Source organism: Acipenser ruthenus, unplaced genomic scaffold (assembly GCF_902713425.1).
Source record: "Acipenser ruthenus unplaced genomic scaffold, fAciRut3.2 maternal haplotype, whole genome shotgun sequence".
Classification (NCBI taxonomy): Eukaryota; Metazoa; Chordata; class Actinopteri; order Acipenseriformes; family Acipenseridae; genus Acipenser; species Acipenser ruthenus.
Genome location: NW_026708796.1, coordinates 10859 through 31373, shown reverse-complemented (window position 1 = coordinate 31373; position 20515 = coordinate 10859). Strand labels below are relative to the sequence as shown.

The following is a 20515-nucleotide window of genomic DNA, read 5'->3' as shown; positions in this document are numbered from 1 at the left end:
CAAACATTCTGTTGAATGTCCAAAATGTTAATTTAAGGTGAATGGCCAGTGTTACAATGTACAATATCTACTGTAATGATATGCAAAATCCAGAAAGCTAAACAATGTGTCACATGTATTTTAATAATCTTACCTTCCTGCTTACATGAACAACCATTTTCCACAGCGGTAAATTGTGCTCATGCTGACCAGCCTCTTCATTGGCCGTATTTGATTTTCCTCTATAAAATTGCAGTGTTGTTCTACAACATGCTGGTCTTCCATCCCTGTAGATGGAGTGTTTTCCTTTCTTTGTCCCGTCTCTCTCAGAAGGATGTTTCCCAATCCTATAACTTTGTTGTCTATGATGTAACGATCCGTTTCCCTTTGCCACTACAGGACAACAGCTGGAGGGAGCAAAACTTTTAGCAACTGTAGGACATTAAGAAGTTCGCTCCAACAATAAAGTTAGGTTCGAATTTCTTTGTTGGCCCTGAGCTGTCGGATGTGGAAATGATGGATTCGAGGTATGAGATACAGCAGAGAGGCGGAGGCGGAGGCGGTAGTGGGAAAAGCGGACAAAACTGGGGCTCGTTGAGCGGTTCCCCGGCTCTGACCGGTGGGCAGTCTCGCCGAAGGAAGTTGCAGCCGCGGCCGGCCGATTACAAATTGCAGGTCATTATCATCGGCTCTCGCGGAGTCGGCAAAACCAGTCTGATGGAGAGGTTCACGGATGATACTTTCTGCGAAGCGTGCAAGTCCACTGTTGGTAAGGACGATTGATTTACTCTGTGTAAAGGGAGAAAAAAAGGAAGGAAGGGGGGGGGGTTATTATTTTTTTATTGGAAAATTTAAAAAAGTAATACAGACTATTTTGTAAAAGGTATAACGAATGGCCATGCTCTATTGTAAAAGAAAAAAAAAATATGCTGTGTTATAATATCTAGACATTTATTACAGGCACAATTGTTATCAGTTCTGTGGTTAAACACGTATTGAATTTATAAAACAATTCACAAAGGTAAATACAAAAATATTCTAAAGTCCTATAAACTACATTTGGTCAATGAAGTCAACGTTTTCTGCTTGTATTACGTATGCACTTAATAATAATTCATAATAAAAAGTCTGTTGTACAAAAGGCATCGTAATGATGTGTCCCGTCTGAAAAAAGAATTCCCTCTTGTAGCCAAAATATGCTGCAGATGCACCACTGTCCAAAATAATTGCGTTTGAATGGTGTCTAGGACAAATAACGTCTACGATTGGGGGAATAAAATAGGGTAGGTAGGTAGCTAAAACCTATATTTATTTATTTTCTTTTATTCCCCCCATTAAACAGTATGATCTTCTTTCCAAGACTGAATATGAACAAGTCTAGTGCAATCAATGCAATACGAAACAAAGATGTAGAACAATTCATTTTCTTATTTTAATTCAAATGGAACTTAAAATATTCAAACCAGCAAAATGCAATGTACTGCAATACACAATTGTCAGACAAATATATTTAAATTTTTTTTTTTTTAATTGTTGCTGAAGTTTACAAAATAAAATGGAGAACATTTCAAACCTATCCTGAAGGTTTGCCATGGTATTTTTGCACAATATTTTGGCAGTTTTATCATGCTTCGCCCATGTTCTTACTATGTATTTATCATGGTTTACCACTTTCTTTAATATGCTGTACCTAAGGTGACCATATGGCTCAGTGATCAGAAGGACAGTTTGGGACAGTTCAGGCTTTTCAACTCGCAACCCAATGCATTCTGGTACGTTTTACCTGTCTCATGTACCATTCTTTCCTTTTAAGAGAAGCAGGACTACGCTTACCAGAATGCATTGGGTTGTGAGTTGAAAAGCCTGAACTGACCCAAACTGTCCCGCTCAACACAGAGCCATATGGTCACCATAGCTTTACCATACCACTCTATTTGACAATGCTTGCCTATGCTTTAACATGCATTCAGTATGCTTTATTACATTTTTTAGCATGCTTCTGCTAGGGTGAACTTTAATAAGGGTATGGGGAAAGCATACTACCGCACAAAAGCAAACTTCCTTAATTTGTCGTCTTTCCAAATGGTTTTTGGACTGGGAGTTGTCCTCCTTGCAATCTGAACACATTGGAAGGATAGTTTTATATGCCTTGTGCAGCTCAGAATCTGTCAATGAATTTTCTATGCCACAATATGCACACGTGTCCTTCCTGCCAAGTTCAGCATCATAGTAAGGCATTTCTATTGGCATAACGCACTGAAGTGGTGGTCTGCATGTAATATCTCGTCTGACGGAAACAGATGCAGAAGCTGGAAAGAGAAATGAACAACATGTATCATTGTATTCACTTAAAACTACAGCCAATAGCACTTCATGTCTCTGACTTGGTTTACTCTTTCAGTATATATCCTGTGGCTTTCTGCATTCAACACAGAGTGCAAGGGCTCTTGCATTTTGGGCTATAAAAGCCATACTTGGCTATACATCAATGTGGTAGCTGGTACTTGACACTGGAGCTCGTGGTCAGGGTATTATCTTGCTGGACACTGGAGCTCGTGGTCAGGGTATTATCTTGCTGGACACAAGCTCGTGGTCAGGGTATTATCTTACTGGACACTGGAGCTCGTGGTCAGGGTATTATCTTGCTGGACACTGGAGCTCGTGGTCAGGGTATTATCTTGCTGGACACGAGCTCGTGGTCAGGGTATTATCTTGCTGGACACAAGCTCGTGGTCAGGGTATTATCTTACTGGACACTGGAGCTCGTGGTCAGGGTATTATCTTGGTGGACACTGGAGCTCGTGGTCAGGGTATTATCTTGGTGGACACTGGAGCTCGTGGTCAGGGTATTACCTTGCTGGACACTGGAGCTCGTGGTCAGGGTATTACCTTGCTGGACACTGGAGCTCGTGGTCAGGGTATTATCTTGCTGGACACTGGAGCTCGTGGTCAGGGTATTATCTTGGTGGACACTGGAGCTCGTGGTCAGGGTATTATCTTGCTGGACACGAGCTCGTGGTCAGGGTATTATCTTGCTGGACACTGGAGCTCGTGGTCAGGGTATTATCTTGCTGGACACGAGCTCGTGGTCAGGGTATTATCTTGCTGGACACTGGAGCTCGTGGTCAGGGTATTATCTTGCTGGACACGAGCTCGTGGTCAGGGTATTATCTTACTGGACACTGGAGCTCGTGGTCAGGGTATTATCTTGCTGGACACGAGCTCGTGGTCAGGGTATTATCTTGCTGGACACAAGCTCGTGGTCAGGGTATTATCTTACTGGACACTGGAGCTCGTGGTCAGGGTATTATCTTGGTGGACACTGGAGCTCGTGGTCAGGGTATTATCTTGGTGGACACTGGAGCTCGTGGTCAGGGTATTACCTTGCTGGACACTGGAGCTCGTGGTCAGGGTATTACCTTGCTGGACACTGGAGCTCGTGGTCAGGGTATTATCTTGCTGGACACTGGAGCTCGTGGTCAGGGTATTATCTTGGTGGACACTGGAGCTCGTGGTCAGGGTATTATCTTGCTGGACACTGGAGCTCGTGGTCAGGGTATTATCTTGCTGGACACGAGCTCGTGGTCAGGGTATTATCTTGCTGGACACGAGCTCGTGGTCAGGGTATTATCTTGCTGGACACTGGAGCTCGTGGTCAGGGTATTATCTTGCTGGACACGAGCTCGTGGTCAGGGTATTATCTTACTGGACACTGGAGCTCGTGGTCAGGGTATTATCTTGCTGGACACGAGCTCGTGGTCAGGGTATTATCTTGCTGGACACAAGCTCGTGGTCAGGGTATTATCTTACTGGACACTGGAGCTCGTGGTCAGGGTATTATCTTGGTGGACACTGGAGCTCGTGGTCAGGGTATTATCTTGGTGGACACTGGAGCTCGTGGTCAGGGTATTACCTTGCTGGACACTGGAGCTCGTGGTCAGGGTATTACCTTGCTGGACACTGGAGCTCGTGGTCAGGGTATTATCTTGCTGGACACTGGAGCTCGTGGTCAGGGTATTATCTTGGTGGACACTGGAGCTCGTGGTCAGGGTATTATCTTGCTGGACACTGGAGCTCGTGGTCAGGGTATTATCTTGCTGGACACGAGCTCGTGGTCAGGGTATTATCTTGCTGGACACGAGCTCGTGGTCAGGGTATTATCTTGCTGGACACTGGAGCTCGTGGTCAGGGTATTATCTTGCTGGACACTGGTGCACGTAGTCACAGCAACTGTTTTGAAGAAAAACATTCTAAATGAATATAAACCTTCTTTTCAGAAACTTATTATGAATAATTTTGAAATTATTTGGTTTTACTTGAGAAACTATTCTTCATATAGAAAGTCTGATACTCTGCATGTATTCAGTCAAGTATCTTTTTGTTCCTTTATGTACTGAATTCCCAGATGATCTTTAAAAAAATGGAAACAATTGTCAAACTAAACTACTTATCGACCTAGTATTTATATTTTATAGTTACTTGTTGGTGATGCGTAGAGTATTTTGATACTTGTATTACCTGTACTATCTGCCTTGGTATTGGTGTTTGGAGTAGCTGTTCTCTCAACCTGGGAAGTGCTGCTTTCCTGTGCTACCCAATTTGTACGAATCGCAGAACTGGACCTTGGAGGCTTCTTCAACTTTAGGGATGGTCGCTCAGTCTCTGAAGTTTTCTCATGAAGTTTTTAACAACATCATAGGCCTTGTAATGCTTTCCACTTTCATCTATCATTGTATCAGGTAACCATGTCAGATTTTCTCTTGGCAACTTTGAGGATAGGCAACAGCTTTCGACAGTACATTTTTAAATCGGGAAACAGTACAGTGTCTCTCTGCAGTGATTCTCTTTCCAGTCATTGTAAGATTGGACTTTTTGGTATGCACTTTTTGAAGCTTTGATAGGTCCAGCTCAGGGAACATCTCTCAAAGGTGTTGCTGCAGTATGTCAATCTCAGCATGTGTTGCTGGGTTCATAGCAGAATTAGGTTCATCCTTTAGTTTGTCACAGAAACCTATTTCTCAACATAGACTGGACAGTCTCTACAGATTCACTCCACTTCTTTTGAAGATGTTGGTGTTTTGCTGCTGTGGTCCTTATATATCAGCCATGCTGTTGCATTTCTTCAGCAGCCCTTCAGTGTTTTCATCAAGTATTTCTCTCTCAATGGCACAGTTTTGAAGTCCATAGTCTAACACAGACATTACACGTTCTGCTGCCTTCATGTAGCTTTGCCCAGGTGCACAGCGGACAACAGTCATCATATCAAGATCAAATTCTTTGAATAGACAGATGTTTGCACATTTAAGAACATAAGAAAGGTTACAAACGAGAAGAGGCTATTCGGCTTATCTTGCTCGTTTGGTTGTTAGTAGCTTATTGATCCCAGAATTTCATCAAGCAGCTTCTTGAAGGATCCCACGGTGTCAGCTTCAGCAACATTACTGGGAAGTTGGTTCCAGACTCCCACAATTCTGTGTAAAAACGTGCCTCCTATTTTCTGTTCTGAATGCCCCTTTATCTAATCTCCATTTGTGGCCCATGGTCCTTATTTCTTTTTTCAGGTCAAAAAGTCATTGTCAATACCTTTTAGAATTGTGAATGCTTGAATCAGATCGCCGCGTAGTCTTCTTTGTTCAAGACTGAATAGATTCAATTATTTTAGCCTGTCTGCATATGACATGCCTTTTAAACCAGGAATAATTCTGGTCGCTCTTCTTTGCACTCTTTCTAGAGCAGCAATTTCCTTTTTGTAGCGAGGTGACTAGAACTGAACACAATATTCTAGATGGTCTTAATAATGCATTGTAAAGTTTTAACATTACTTCCCTTAATTTAAATTCAATACTTTTCACTATAACCTCATATGGCCTTGGATAATCTTAATAATTTTCACCCCATTTCAAATTTGCCCTTTCTAGCTAAACTACTAGAATGAGCTGTCACTAGGCAATTAAACTGGCATCTCACTGCTACCAATCTTTTTGAACCCTTTCAATCTGACTTCCGGCATCTTCATAGCACTGAGACTGCCCTATTCAAAGTCACTAATGATCTGTTTATGGCTGCTGACTCAGGTGCTTTATCAATTTTAATCGTCCTGGGTCTTAGTGCAGTATTTGACACTGTAAATCACGAGATCCTACTTGATAGATTAGAGTGTTTATTTGGCATTTCTGGCACTGCCCTCAACTGGTTTAGATCATATCTAACAGGACGTCAACAAGTTATCTCCCTGGGTGGGTTTAGTTCTGAGGTTGGGCCAGTAACTTCTGGTGTCCTGCAAGGCTCTGTCCTTGGCCTCTGTTATTTAGTATTTATATGTTTCCCCTCGGCCACATTTTAAGGTCTCATGGCACTCACTATCATTTTTATGCAGACAACACTCAAATCTATATTAATTCTAAACCTGATATCAATGTTGCTGCCTCTGCCCTAACTGCCGGTATCTCTGATATAAAAAAAAATGGATGTTGCAACATTTTTTACACCTTAATTGTGACAAAACTGAGGTAATGCTGTTAGGTACTCCCTGCCAGCTAGGTAAAACCAATGCTTTATATCTGTCTGTTGATGGAATCATGCTTGAGTTCAGATCTAAGATGAAAAATTTGGGTGTGATTTTTCGATCCTGGGTTAACTTTTGAATCGCATGTGCTGAATACTGTCAAGGTTTCTTTTTTTCACCTTAGAAATATTGCCAGACTGAGTCCCATGCTTTCTCTACCTGCAGCTGAAAAACTGGTCCATGCTTTTATTTTCTCCAGGATTGATTTACTGTAACGCCCTGCTCGCTGGGTTGTCTAATAGCATCCTCACTAAAATTCAAATTGTTCAAAATTCTGCAGCCAGAAATTTGTCTCGGTCCTGCTCAAGAGATCACATCACTTGTGTCTTGGAGGTCTTACACTGGCTGCCTATCAGGTTCAGAATTGATTTTAAAATTTTAATGCTGACATATAAGGCTCTTCATGGACTAGCTCCGACTTATCTGTGAGATCTTTTATCTTTTTACACTCCCACTCGCAACCTCCGCTCTTCTGATCTCACACTGCTGTGTGTCCCGCCTGCTCTCTATGGGCGACAGGGCCTTCTGTTGCTATGCCCCCAAATTATGGAACTCTATTCCACTAGAGATCAGGGACTCAGCTTTTTTGAGTGTTTCTAAAGCTAATTTAAAGACTTAATTTTTTAGAAAGGTGTTTTTATGATTTTTATTTTTTTATTTTTGTTTTATTTCCCTGTGATTTTTTATGTATAATCTGTTTATTGCTGTACTATTAATTGTGAAGCACTCTGAGAACTGCTTTTAAGGGCGCTATACAAAATAGTTTCTTATTATATATCTGAGCATCTTGCTGGCCTTTTTTATAGCTTCACCACATTGTCTAGATGAAGACATTTGAGTCAACATAAACTCCTAGATCTTTCTCATAGATTCCTTCAATTTCAGTATCTCCCATATGGTATTTATAATGCTGCAGCAACAGTGTTTGTCACACCTGTTTTGTGTCCTCTGCAAATTTAAGAAGTTTGCTTACTATATCAGAATCTAAGTCATTAATGTAGATTATGACGAGTAGAGGACCTAATACTGATCCCTGTGGTACTCCACTGGTTACCTCGCTCCATTTTGAAGTTTCTCCTCTAATCTGTAATTTCTGTTTTCTACATGTTAACCACTCCCTAATCCATTTGCATGCATTTCCTTGAATCCCTACTACATCCCTATTGCATTCAGTTTGAGATTCAACAGATTCGAAATCTTAACAGATTCTAAATTATTTCTTTGGTCAGTTCCCCCATCTGAGTATTTCAATATTGTCAACTCTTCACTCTGTTCAATGATTTTCTTCAGAATTGCTGCATGACGAAATGGGGAGGCTGTCTGGAACACAGAATCATTCACCACAGTGGTAACCTTGCCATTTACAAATTATTTCTTGGCCGAATCTGGAATACAACACTACACTTGGTGTAAGGGAAGCTGAAGTCATGTCATGATCTCGTTCTCCACTACCGAACACCCACCACCCTGAGTGCAGAGAGCTGCAGGCTTTTATATAGGTGACCATCTCCCGATTAGCAACAAATTAATCACTTAATTCGGGAGATGGCCACCTTCTGCACAAGGTTTTTAATTATTCCTGGCAGAGGATGAGTACCCAACCTCGCCTCTGCCAGAACACATTTTTAAAACTGTCTGCTAAATAAACAAAACTTAATAAAAACAAAACAATAACAAAACATGTGGCACTTCGCCGCCATATATAAATACATAAATCATAAAACAAATACAACACAGGAGCGGAGGGGGAGACCCCGTTCTAAAAATAAATCAATATACAGGGCTCCTCGCCCTGTTACAGTAAAATATTCCTTCTCTGTTCCTGATAGTTTAAACTATAGGCTATAGATAATGTTTAAACAGTTTGACTATGCAAATATAATGGCTAAATTCCAATTCAGGCACTTGCAATCATGGCCTACCTAAATTTCCTCCTGTATTTCAGTTGGCTAAGCAATTCCTGGGGGTTCAGTAGACCGGTCAGGTCGTAACTTTGGTGTTCGTAACTATAGGGTTCTATTGTACTTGTACTTTTGCACAGGAATGTCTGTAATCTCTCAGTAGATTTAATCATTACTATTGTACAATGCATCTCATTCCCCCCCATTTATATTTGCATAGTCCAACTGTTTAAACAGTATCTAAGCCTACAGTATTGACTATCAGGAATAGATAAGGAAACTGTTAACTAATACAATACGATTTATCTGAAGTTGTTGAAGGGTAATGGTCTCTAAACCCTTACGCATGACTTTTTTTTTTTTTTTGAATACCATGTTCCTTCTCAAAAATGTGTTTTAATATTAGCCTTTAATAAAGGAAAACGACTGATTTTTAATGATGTTTCATGTATCCATTTCAGTGCAATGTAGTTTCTTCATTGTAATAAAGAAATAAGCTTTTTTTAAAAAAAACATTTTATTTTTGTTTCTTCATAAAAAATAATGTTTTCTAGGGAGAGTCAAAAAATACATTAACTTTGATTCATGTCGGGTTACTCTTAAATGAATTCACGACCCAGTTCTGGTAAACTGAACATGCATGACTCAGAAACATGGCTGTCACCGGAGCAGAATATCCCCAAAACTGGGCTGAATTCGGAATAGCAAAGCGGCCCAGAATTTGGGATTTTATCCGAAAACCGTGGCCCAGAACCCTGAGAACAGGGGCAGTCTATATGTAAAACTGTGATTACATTACAGATAAACTAATGAATCCAGCAACACAACTGTAATAGCGGGCAGGATATAAATTTGCAATTCAAATAAATAACGCAAACGAATATGCTATCTGAAAGAACAAACTAGATCAACACAGAAAGCCAATTCTTACATTTGTGCATAACGTGAAAATGTATTTAAAGTAATAGTCATCCATAGTTTGTTATATTAGTACAGCAAATAATAGTGTTTTAATAATAGTGTTCTAATAGTGATAAGTTTCTTCTGATGCTCTGTGTGTGTGTGTGTAAATATATATTATACACTGTACATAAGTTTTTTTTTAACCACTGCGGTTGTAGACCGAGCTTCCACTTTCACACTAGAAACACGGCTTCATAAAACTCCCCTACACACCAACAATAATTTATATATTTACACACCGCACAATGCACCTTCACCACTAATTCCTATGAACACCCATGATCACCCCTTTTTTCTTTTTTTCACCTGCGGCTGGAGCCACATTCCCACGTGTTTAAGGGAGCAATTTAACCCCCTCCCTGCCACCCAATACTCCCCACACACACCCCTGTACCAGCAGGGCTTTCACACTGCCGCACTGCTGCATTGGGAAAAAACATCAAGACAACAAATAAAGTATTAAGAGAACAGCCTTAGCTGCAAGAGAGTCGCAACAAAAACTCAGACCTTTCTAAGTTCCCATGTACCACAGCACAAAGTACTGTAGTTAGTTATCCTGATTTACCAATTTTATGTGTAACTTTTACTTCCAACAGTTCCTTGCATGATTCGTAGATTGCTTTCAGGGAGTACAATGGAATGGGAAATAACAAGTGGGAAATAACTGTGATCACATCAATGAAATGGTTTAAGATACAGTGGGACAATATTCATACCTCAAGGGCTTTTAGCTTTGAAGTTACAAATGACCGCCATTAGTGTTTTTGACAGCATTAGTAATTAGTAGTAATTAGTAATTTTATAACAACTCCCTTACCCAAATACAACCACTTGGTGGTAATGGATGTTTAAATACACAACAACACAGAAGACCTTGTGGCGTTTGTGTGGAACAGCTAGAGAGAGGCGTAAAGATGAGTGGCAGAACATAAGATTGATTTCCAGGAGAATATGGCCCAACTAGATGTATTCTGAACATAGAGTTGCAAATCATTCATAAGTGAAATACAGCTGTCATTGTCACTGGGCAATGAACAGCTGAAAATGAAGCAGCAGCAAGCGTAGAAGGCACCATTTGGTTAGTATGAATGTGTTGTGAAACTCTTTTTCAACAGAGGGGTATATTTAGAAATCTCAAGTGTTGCCTCATTGACTTAGCAACAGTGATAATAAGGAGATTCCAGCTTGCCATGGATGATTCAGTTATTTGGCATGCTTAATAATACTAGGGCAGATTTATGACAGCAAGACAGAAATGTGCATTTTTTTAGTGCACATTTCAGCAAGGTAAGAACTTAACAACACTTTGAAACTGTTATGATCCCAGCACTGTCTTTTGCCAGAGGCAAGGTATGTTATACAGTACATTTTCTAAAATGTGTGGCAGGCTGCAGAGATTGGGGAAGTCGTTGCATTGCGGTGTGGTTCACATTAAAGCCAGCACTTGAAGATCCTGGGTTTGAATCCCAGGTTACTGTCACTGCCTGCTGGTGTGACTTTTGGCAATTCATGTGACCTGTTATGCCTTGATTCCACTCGGCTGTAAAAAATAAATACAAGCAGGATTTGATTCAGAGTCGCAGTTGGGCTATTCTGGGTTGAGACTTTAAAATAAGATACAGACCTTGATACTAAAGTGAGGGTTGAAGGTGTCAAGTGCAGTATACAGTAGGCTTACTTCTGAGACTTCTGAAATATGCGCTTTTAAATTAGTACATTTATAACATTCAAGGACATAGTTGCCTAGTGGGTTGCTATACTATACGTCAGGGATTTTAACTTTTGACCATTGGTTAAGAAAATGTCCTTAATTTTTTAATAGTTCAAAAGTATTTTTGAAGATTCCTAATTGAGGGTAGTTAAAAAGCCCTAAAATGCTTTTAAAATGTGTTATTTATTTATTTATTTATTTATTTATTTATTTATTTTATTAAAGATAAGAGAACACGACTTGTAAAATGACTTGGCTGACCCAGATGGGTTCAAATGGTGACCACGGTAACCAGTTTGAACCATCCCCAAACCCTTCATATTTAAGCATCTGTTTGCAATAAAATGGAAACCAATCTTTTCAGCACTTTACCTGATTTGGTTAAGCATTTGCTTTGAGGAAGAAATTTATAGATAGATATAAATGTGTTTTTATTTATTTATTTATTTATTTGTTTGTTTGTTTGTTTGTTTGTTCAGCTGACTGCAAAGGTTATGTTTCCTTTGCCCTTGAGCATAATCTTAGGGAGCCAGACCAATTATCTCTTGTTTTACTCTACATTGCTGTTTTCTTTTATATGTGACTGTGCCTGATTTTAAACTCAGTTAAGGTGTAAAAACAAAACAGGTCTTTTGTAATCAGTTTTCTGCTCATAATTCATGGAGCAACACTTCTGTTTACTCTTTCAGTGTACTCTTGGGTTCCACTGTATATTCTAAATGGCTCGAGCTGCTCTAGGAAAAAATGGTGTCATTCAAGTTAGTTTGGCAACATAGATCAACCTCTTCTATTACAGTGCTTTTACCTGTGATGCCAGATAGTTATAATACTGTTAAGAATTTATGGTGATTACAGTTTAGGTGCTGCATTGTACTAAGCCCTGTGAAGTTAGACTATGCTTGCACCCTATATTTGCTTGTAAATACTGTATTCTGTATGACCCTTGTGCCGGCAATGCATCAGCCAAGGTATAATATCAGATCGTAATGTATTTTTTGATAAGGGTTTTAAACTTCTAATACAACCTTGCAGCCCTTCTAAAAATGTACCATAATCTTTTTCTACCATAATTTTACTTTTCATAACGCACAATGGACTAAAAATATTGAAAATACGAATACCAAACAGCATTTATCATAAACATGTATGCAGAGCACAATGGGGTTGCATAGATAGCCCTGCAAATATACATCAAGGATACCGAATGATCGAGCCCAAGCGCCACGACCTGCTCAGTCAGTCGCGGGGGACCTTATGGCAACCTGACCCATCGAGCCTGCAGCACTGGGTCTGGCCCCTGAACGGCTGCATTTGATTCGTCTGGGGCTTTCTAATAGGGTCACTGACACCCTGCAGAAAGCCAGAGCACCTTCCACATGTTGCTAGTACGGGTACAAGTGGGGTGTTTTTCAGACATGGTGTCTGCCTCGTGGGTTCGACCCCATGACCTGTCCCATGGCAGTTATACTGCAATTTTTGCAGGACCTGTTTGACAAGGCGAAATCCCCCTCCACGTTAAAGGTCTATTCTGGCAGTCGTTTCATTTTGCCATGTCAAAATTGACTTGGTCTTCCCAGTAGCTCACTTCCTGGCGGGGTAATTTCTGAAAGGGGCTGGGCAACTTCAGCCGCCTATGAAGGACATTGTTCCTCGCTGGAGGCTAAACTTGGTGCGTAGTGCACTCACAAAGCCTCCATTTGAGCCCATGCATTCAGCTAAGCTGAATTATTTATCACATAAAGCATTCTCCATTGTGAAAGCTTGCTTAATTTTTACAGAGGCCAGGACAAGGTTTACACTCCATACCAGTCCTGCCTCTTTGCCGAAGACAATCTCGGCATTCCGTGTCAACCAGTCTGTAAAATTGGAGGCTTCCTTCCAGTCTGACAGGGAGTGATGACTCCGTACACTCCACCCAGTGCTGGCGCTGGCATACTACATTGACAGGATGAAAAGTTGGAGGCAGTTTGAACAATTTTGTGTCTGCAATGGGGCTAAATCCCATGGTCAAGCGCTATCTAAACAGAGGCTGTCCAAATGGATAGCAGACACCATGCAGAACTACCTATGAACTGGCCAGCTTGTCCCCTCCAGAAAAGCTCACTGCCCATTCCACCAGGGGCATGGCAACTTCGTGGGCTTTATTCCAAGGTGCATCTGTCAAGGACATATGCAATGCAGCGGTGTGGGCTACTCCCCATACCTTTACGAGGTTCTACCGTGGTTTTGGAACTAGAGTGTTAAGGGCGGCTTCTCAGTCAACCCTTACAACACAGGCATAGCTTTTATGCCCTCGGGGGTAGGCCATGACTGTGTCACAGGCTCTACAAGCAGCTTTGATATATCTTTCTATAAGGTATCTAGAAGGTTTCGGGTCTTTAGGAGGTAAATACCAATACAGCAATGGTTAAATTTCTATTTTAGGGAACAAGGGTTATGATAATAACCTAACGTTTTTTCTTTTAAAAATGCACATTTGAGACCTACATGCTGAATGGAAGTCCACAACAGTTAAGATTTATGGATTTCTTTTTTTTTCTGTTAGCTTCAGCCACTGTATGGTGGTGTTGAATTTATTCATTTAAGTTTGTTGTTCACTTTTTGTATTTCTGATTTGATTTCACCTTTTCATTACGTTTTCCTCTTAACCCTTTTCTGTTTTTCTTTCCCTCTGTCTCATTTGTAGGGGTTGATTTTAAAATCAAAACTGTTGAGCTAAGAGAAAAGAAAATCAGATTACAGATCTGGTAAGTAAGAGCTATCCAGCTCGATTTGATGGAATTCCTGCCTTAAAAACAATGTAGTGTTTCTATTGCACTTCTATCAACAGTGAGCTGTTTAATTCTTGTTTCAAGAATGTTCAATGATTTAGGTAAAAGAGCATATTTTTTAACTTTTATGCCTCCTGGGGACATCCAAAGTACTGCAGTGCAAGTAAAATAAATGCAGCAATAAAAGAAACCTGACCTTGAGAGTCGGTGATTAGACTCTAAATCGAATAAGCAAAAAAAAACTAAACAAAAACTGAAACATGCTGCCTTAAAGTTTCAAAGTTCAGTAATTTGAAAAAGAACCCTTTCCATGCATTATAAATGAAAATGTTCTGATCGGGAGTGCCTGACAAAAGAGATGCAGATACACTGGACATACATGGGTAACCATAGAAAGGAGGATTGGGTTACAGTAGTAGAAACTCAACTTCTATTGTGTAGTTCCATGTGGGCAACATGTCGGTCTTGAGGGATTTTGAAATAAAATAAAATTAACTGACTAGACTTCACAGCTTTATGGATTCACTCCTGTGGCTGTGCAATTTAAATAAATGTTGTTTTTACTTTAAACATGAAAATACTTTGCTTACCTTAGAAAAAAAGATACAAAGCTTAGCACCCATATTTATATACCCAGTTGGAATGCCAAAATGTTTGTGTTTTGAAATTAACTGGTGATATAAACGAACTCTACTGTCCAATGTTACGATTGTAGGAATGTAGGAAATACAGTAAAGCTAATAAATTACTATACACATTTATTAAATCTTACTTTTAATTAGTGCTGGGACGAACACAGGATTTTCACGTTCGGGTATTCGCTCATAATTTTAAATATTAATTCGGATATTCATTCTTTTTTCAACGCAGGCAGAGACATCATAGCAGCAGGGGCAGGGAGCGTGGCCGTGGCCCCTGTGTGTGTGCCTTTTATTTTACAGCAAGTCCTTACAATATGTAACTTGTTAAAATAAAAAAAATATCCCAGAAGTAAAGAATAAGCTGTGTAGGGCTTACTTTACCCCAGTGAATTAACTACAAAACAAAGGATGCCAAATAGCAGTTCAAGTTAAATGTTGTTTTGTTTATTCCTAAATAAATAGTACATAAAGGTGTCAACGCATTTTATATATTTTTTCCTTTTTTCATTCCTTGCCATTGCCGTTTCTTCGCAGTAAACAGTGGCCATTGACACGTTTTCATAAAGTAATAACATGAGGTTTACTTGTCTTTTTGTAGCTAAAAAGCAAACAAAAACTGAAATTTAACTTTAACACTTCAAATAAAACAAACATGGAAATGGCGTTGTAAAGTGAAGGGGAAAAAAACTCAGTTTTGGTTCTCGTTTATTACATTCCACGTAACAGTCACAACTAAATATATGTAATATATATACAGTCTATATAGAAATCACTACACAACATTTTTAGGAAGTTGGGTACTGTTTAAGTGAGGCATTTCAGTCCCATGAGATTCTGGCTCACTCTAAAGCAGCACAACGCATTTTTGTCCCAGATGGCTTTCCATAGAGATCACTAAAGGTGTGCGCACATAATCTAGTTTTACTTTTTACTGTCAAATACATTGTTTGATGGAGTAGTCCTAAAGGCCTCAAGTAAGATTAAGTAGTTCACTTGGCATGTAAGTGAACGACTAAAGCAATGTCTGTGCTTGACCTGACCGTGTCTGCTTAGTATTGAAATGCACTGAGTGAATCTGGCTTACAAACTCCCCTTTGGCAGGTCTCCAGCTCTGCATGTTCCACCCTGTGTGTTTGTGTCGCTGTCACCTGATTTAACTACTGCATCATCCTTGGCTTCAGCGGTAACCTAACACTAGATGTCCATGTGTCGTCTTCATTCATCATGTATTAGACTGTGGGGGAAAAGTAAATAACAGCACAGTGGACTCGAGGGGTTGGCATTTGCTATCAGAAGGGCTTCAGGATGCTGACACAAAGGTAATACAATAATGCTATTGCTTTAGTATTTAGGTACAGTAAAACATGACACCAAGGACCACATTCATTATCAACATAGAAATGACATTCTAATGCCATAGGTACAGATTTTATATATATATATATATATATATATATATATATATATATATATATATATATATATATATATATATATATATATATATATATATATAGGATAAGAATAACAAAAGTGATATTCTTTTATATAATTCTACATAGTTCAAAAATACTCTGCTCTAATAAAGATAGGAATCAGGGAGATCCAGTTGCAGAACCAGGGAGGGGGAGACTAATCTAAATGTAAAAATGTGTTTTACAAGTGTGTGCATATACTGCAGATAGTAGCTTTAAATAATCTGCTAAAGTTCCATAAAAAATGATAGCATTCATGTCACTCCATCAACAATGTTTGTTCAGCTGCTTGCATTCTATTAACTCATGTGTAACATTGCATAGGTTTGCTTCTAAGTGTTTGTGGCATGTCCGCATCAAAATCCTAACCCTAAGTTCTTGGATGCAAAAAATGTGCTATACTTCAGAATGCAGGTGTGTTTTTTGACGGTGGCCTGTTTACAGTCCCATGTGCTGTTTCCATTCAGGGATACAGCAGGGCAGGAAAGATTCAACAGCATTACTTCTGCTTACTACAGAGGAGCCAAGGGAATTGTAATAGTGTACGACATTACCAAGCAGGAGACATTTGACGACTTGCCAAAGTGGATGAAAATGATTGACAAGGTACAGAGAGAGCGACCAGTGCGTCTCTGTTTTATACTGTTGTTTTAAATGAGTGCATGTCGCTATTGGTTTTAAAAAAAATAAATAAATTTAAGTAACTTAAATAACCTACATGCTTGTCTTAAATTCCACCTATAATACTTACATTTCTACATAAAGCAGTACATCAAGAACCAAAGTTGGCTGCTTTCGGACACTTAGTCCTCCACATTTTTTGCATCTTTTTCTTCAGTGGAGAGTTATCATTAGCAGACCACATTTGTTGTTTTTTGACACTAATGCACATTTTTAGGTCAGCAATTTGCTGTACTTAACATGTCACCTCATATGTCTTATTTTGCTCCAACAGTATGCTTCAGAGGATGCAGAACTTTTACTAGTTGGAAACAAGTTAGACTGTGAAGCTGACAGAAAAATCACCCGACAGCAAGGCGAAAAGGTAGGCAGTTTGAGCCCCCTTTTTTTTTTTTTTTTTTAAATTTAGTCGTCGCCAATTATTTTTACCCCGGTTTTCACCCCAATTTAGCATGCCCAATTATTATCTGTATCCCCGGCTCACCGCTCGCAACCCCCCCGCCGACTCAGGAAACGGAGGCTGAAACACGCGTCCTCCGAAACGTGCTCCTTCCAAGCCGTCATTTTTCGCACTGCAGATCCACAGCAATGCTACCAGACCTATAGTGCCGGAGGACAACACAGATCTGGCAGCTCCGCTGCAGAGCCACAGGCGCCCTATCGGCCACAGGGGTCGCTGATGCGCGGTGAGCCGTGGATTCCCCTGCTGACCTAAGCCCTCCCTACCCGGGCAGCGCTCAGCCAATTGTGCGCCGCCCCCTAGGAACTCTCGGTCACGGTCAGCTGTGACATAGCCTGGATTCGAACCAGCGATCTCCAGGCTATAGGGCACATCCTGCGAGGAGCGCCTTTACTGGATGCGCCACTCGGGAGCCCCCTAGCCCCTTAATCTCCTGAAGCTAAAAAGGATCTATACTGAATGACTGCATTAAACAAACAGAAGACCCTGTGTGTTTTGTGATTTTGTATGTAGATAACTGGATAACTGTATTGATATAGGCAAGAGGAATTGCCTTTGAAACCATAACGTCATGGGTTGTTGTTTATGTACACCTCCCTTCTATTATATGAGTATACTTAAGATTTGTATTTGTCTTGTTTCAGTTTGCCCAGAGGATATCCTGTATGCGATTCTGTGAAGCGAGTGCGAAGGATAATTATAATGTTGATGAGATATTTTTAAAACTCGTTGATGACATTCTGAACAAGGTTTGTAAACCATTTCATTGTTGTGCTTTTGTTAATTACCTCTTTTAAATGTTGAGCGCTATTACCCTACAGCTTATTAGCGTTATTATGTTTTGCTTATGCCTAATACAAATCTGCCTTCAAGTGGTGTGACCTCTCATCTGAATGCAATTTTACACTTGGATTTCAAAAGAACTTAGGGCTTATCTGTTGGAGGCATGCTGCAAAGAATGAATCTGCTAGCTGTCAAACTAAATGCTACAGAAAGATTAAAGTAATTGTTAATCTACAGGTCTGATTTCATTTCCACAGTTATAATAATCCCATATTTGTTTTAGTAAATATAATGCTTGATACAAATTATATTTAACCAAGCCCCTGCTGGTAGTGTATATGCCTAACTTGAAAGAAAGTTGCATAGTACTGATGAAGGTGGATCTCTGCTTACTTACTGTGTCCAAGAAGAAAAAAGGTAGTGTTTCCTGTTTACTAAACCGTACTGAAAACATCCTGTCCTCTATATACTGAACTGAGACCAGCCAAACTCAATTCATGGGTGTAAACAGACTTTCCTACAGTAGTTCTATATGCTGTTGTCAATCCACTGAGACCCAAAGTTTGACTTAATGATCAGTAATGTTTTGTTGTTGCAGTTGCCTCTAGAACTTCCCAGGAAGGAGCTGTCCAACAGCATCCTGTCTCTTCAGCCAGAGCCTGAGATCCCCCCTGAGCTGCCTCCTGCCCGGCTCAACCTGCGCTGCTGCTGAGTGGCCTGTCTGCAAAAACAGTAGCATTGTGAACCATTCCTGCCAGGCACATCCAGTCAAATGTCACTGTGGAGGAGAGTGCTAAAGCTTGCTGCCAGTGTGAGAGATCAACACTTTTTACTTGTGACTGGAATTACACAACAATAATGCATTTCACGGGAACATGCAGTATTTATTGATACATGCCAACAATAGACAAATACTCTGTCTTGCCAGTGCATTTGAAAATATGCTGCACCTACGTGCTTGTAAATCTATCAGAATTAATGACAACCGAGATGATTGATTGGCAACCAAGTTTGCTGCATTCAGGGAAGGGAGCTCTTTTATATATTTCTCCGACTTCTTTATGTAGTTTTGCAAGTTGTTGTAATATCCATTAGTTTACCTCCTCCCACACACTGCGTTTTTGACTGAAGCTGGTACGAATGGTTCATTTATCCATTTTGCACTACAATCAGTTGGCTGTAGTATGTAAGAAGGATACAAGGACAAATATCAAGAAAGCTACACATTAACTTGTAATATGATTCGTGCACTATATATCATTAGACAGTATCTTGAGTCAGGATGTGTACATTTTCCTGTAAAATGTGTTAACTTTTTTTTTTGGCTTTTTCAAATGTAACATTAAGCCGATTCCTGCTTTTTAATAATGATTAAGTCTGCTGTTTCATTTACAGCTGTAGTGCAGACGAGAAGAGGACAGGCAGGCTAAATATTAAGGTATATTGAAGTGTTTTAATATTGTAAAAGGGACATACATTGACATTATAGACCCTCTTTGGTTTTGGTAAGGGCACTGAATAGGAGAGTCATATGCCGAAACAACACTTGTGGAAAACCATTAACCCGGCACACTTAATTTAGCCCCAACACAAGTGTTATTCCTGAATATGGTTGTGAAATTATAAAATGAAACTGCACTTCCTATTTTGGAGAATTGTACTGAAGTACCCAAAGGCTGTGTTTAGCAGGTGATGTCACGGCAGTGCAAGATGCATTGTTAATGGCTGATCCACACAGTTTGTATGGCCAGAACAAGCAAATCGGACTGTTATACAAAGGGGGTGATGATTTTCACTCTGTGAAGTACACTGTTCCATTGTAGGACCTGCCAGTAAGAAAAATACAGTGTCTCCTTCAGGTAATTGATGCACACTTTGAATGGCAGAGATTCATTAGACACTTCCTGTAGTTTGCATGTGACGTTGCACCTGGTTACTACAGTCTGCAGCTACTCTGGGCTTTGCTAGGCTAATTTACAGGACTTCAGCATGTTGTTTTGTTGTTCATTCAAGGTTATGTAACTTGTAGTGTTTAGGTAAGTCATGAAGATTGCCAGTCTTGGCCTATTTTATCATGTAAACAGTAATTCAGCTATATTTAATAAACATTGGTATTTGGTGGCATTTCGGAGTAAACCTCCATTATTTCGACTGGTCTAACATATGATCATTTAAAGAGACTGTGTATTCTGTATATATATAGACATACACAAACAAACGCAATACGTATAGGTCTTTAAGGCATTAGCCCAGTTTGTAAAGCGTGGATTGGTTTGCCCAAAATTTACAGTGTAGCAAATAGGAATGCCCACAGCAAACCGGGGCACATTTGTTTTCTCATACCTTTAGATAATCATACATTCTTCTTTAATTATTTGTCAAATAAAAAGATTCTGAATGTTCATCTCATTTTCTGTATGACTTTATTGGTGTCATTTTGCAGGGAAAACTATTGTGGTATTCATAAACTAATGATGTGCAAATAAAGTTTTATATTTATTTCTCAATAATAAATAGAGTACATACTGCTTTTTATTATTTGTTATTATTTTTACAATAATCTTTACAATGCTAAATCTTCACCT

General features: G+C 39.7%; 1 protein-coding gene across 1 annotated transcript; it reads left to right on the top strand.

The window, feature by feature from the left end:
- Positions 1–251: 251 nt before the first annotated feature.
- LOC131736095 (ras-related protein Rab-12-like) lies at positions 252–20306 on the top strand. Its single transcript, XM_059021802.1, has 6 exons — positions 252–748; positions 13806–13866; positions 16474–16612; positions 16962–17051; positions 17792–17896; positions 18529–20306. Exons 1-6 carry the CDS (start codon positions 493–495, stop codon positions 18640–18642), a joined length of 765 nt encoding a protein of 254 aa, XP_058877785.1. The 5' UTR covers positions 252–492; the 3' UTR covers positions 18643–20306.
- The last annotated feature ends 209 nt before the right edge of the window (positions 20307–20515 follow it).

Coding starts and splice junctions, on each gene's coding strand:
- LOC131736095 (XM_059021802.1), top strand. CDS start 493: ATGATGGATTCGAGGTATGAGATACAGCAGAGAGGCGGAGGCGGAGGC. Junction 749..13,805: donor AGCGTGCAAGTCCACTGTTG/GTAAGGACGATT, acceptor TCTCATTTGTAG/GGGTTGATTTTAAAATCAAA. Junction 13,867..16,473: donor AAAATCAGATTACAGATCTG/GTAAGTAAGAGC, acceptor GTTTCCATTCAG/GGATACAGCAGGGCAGGAAA.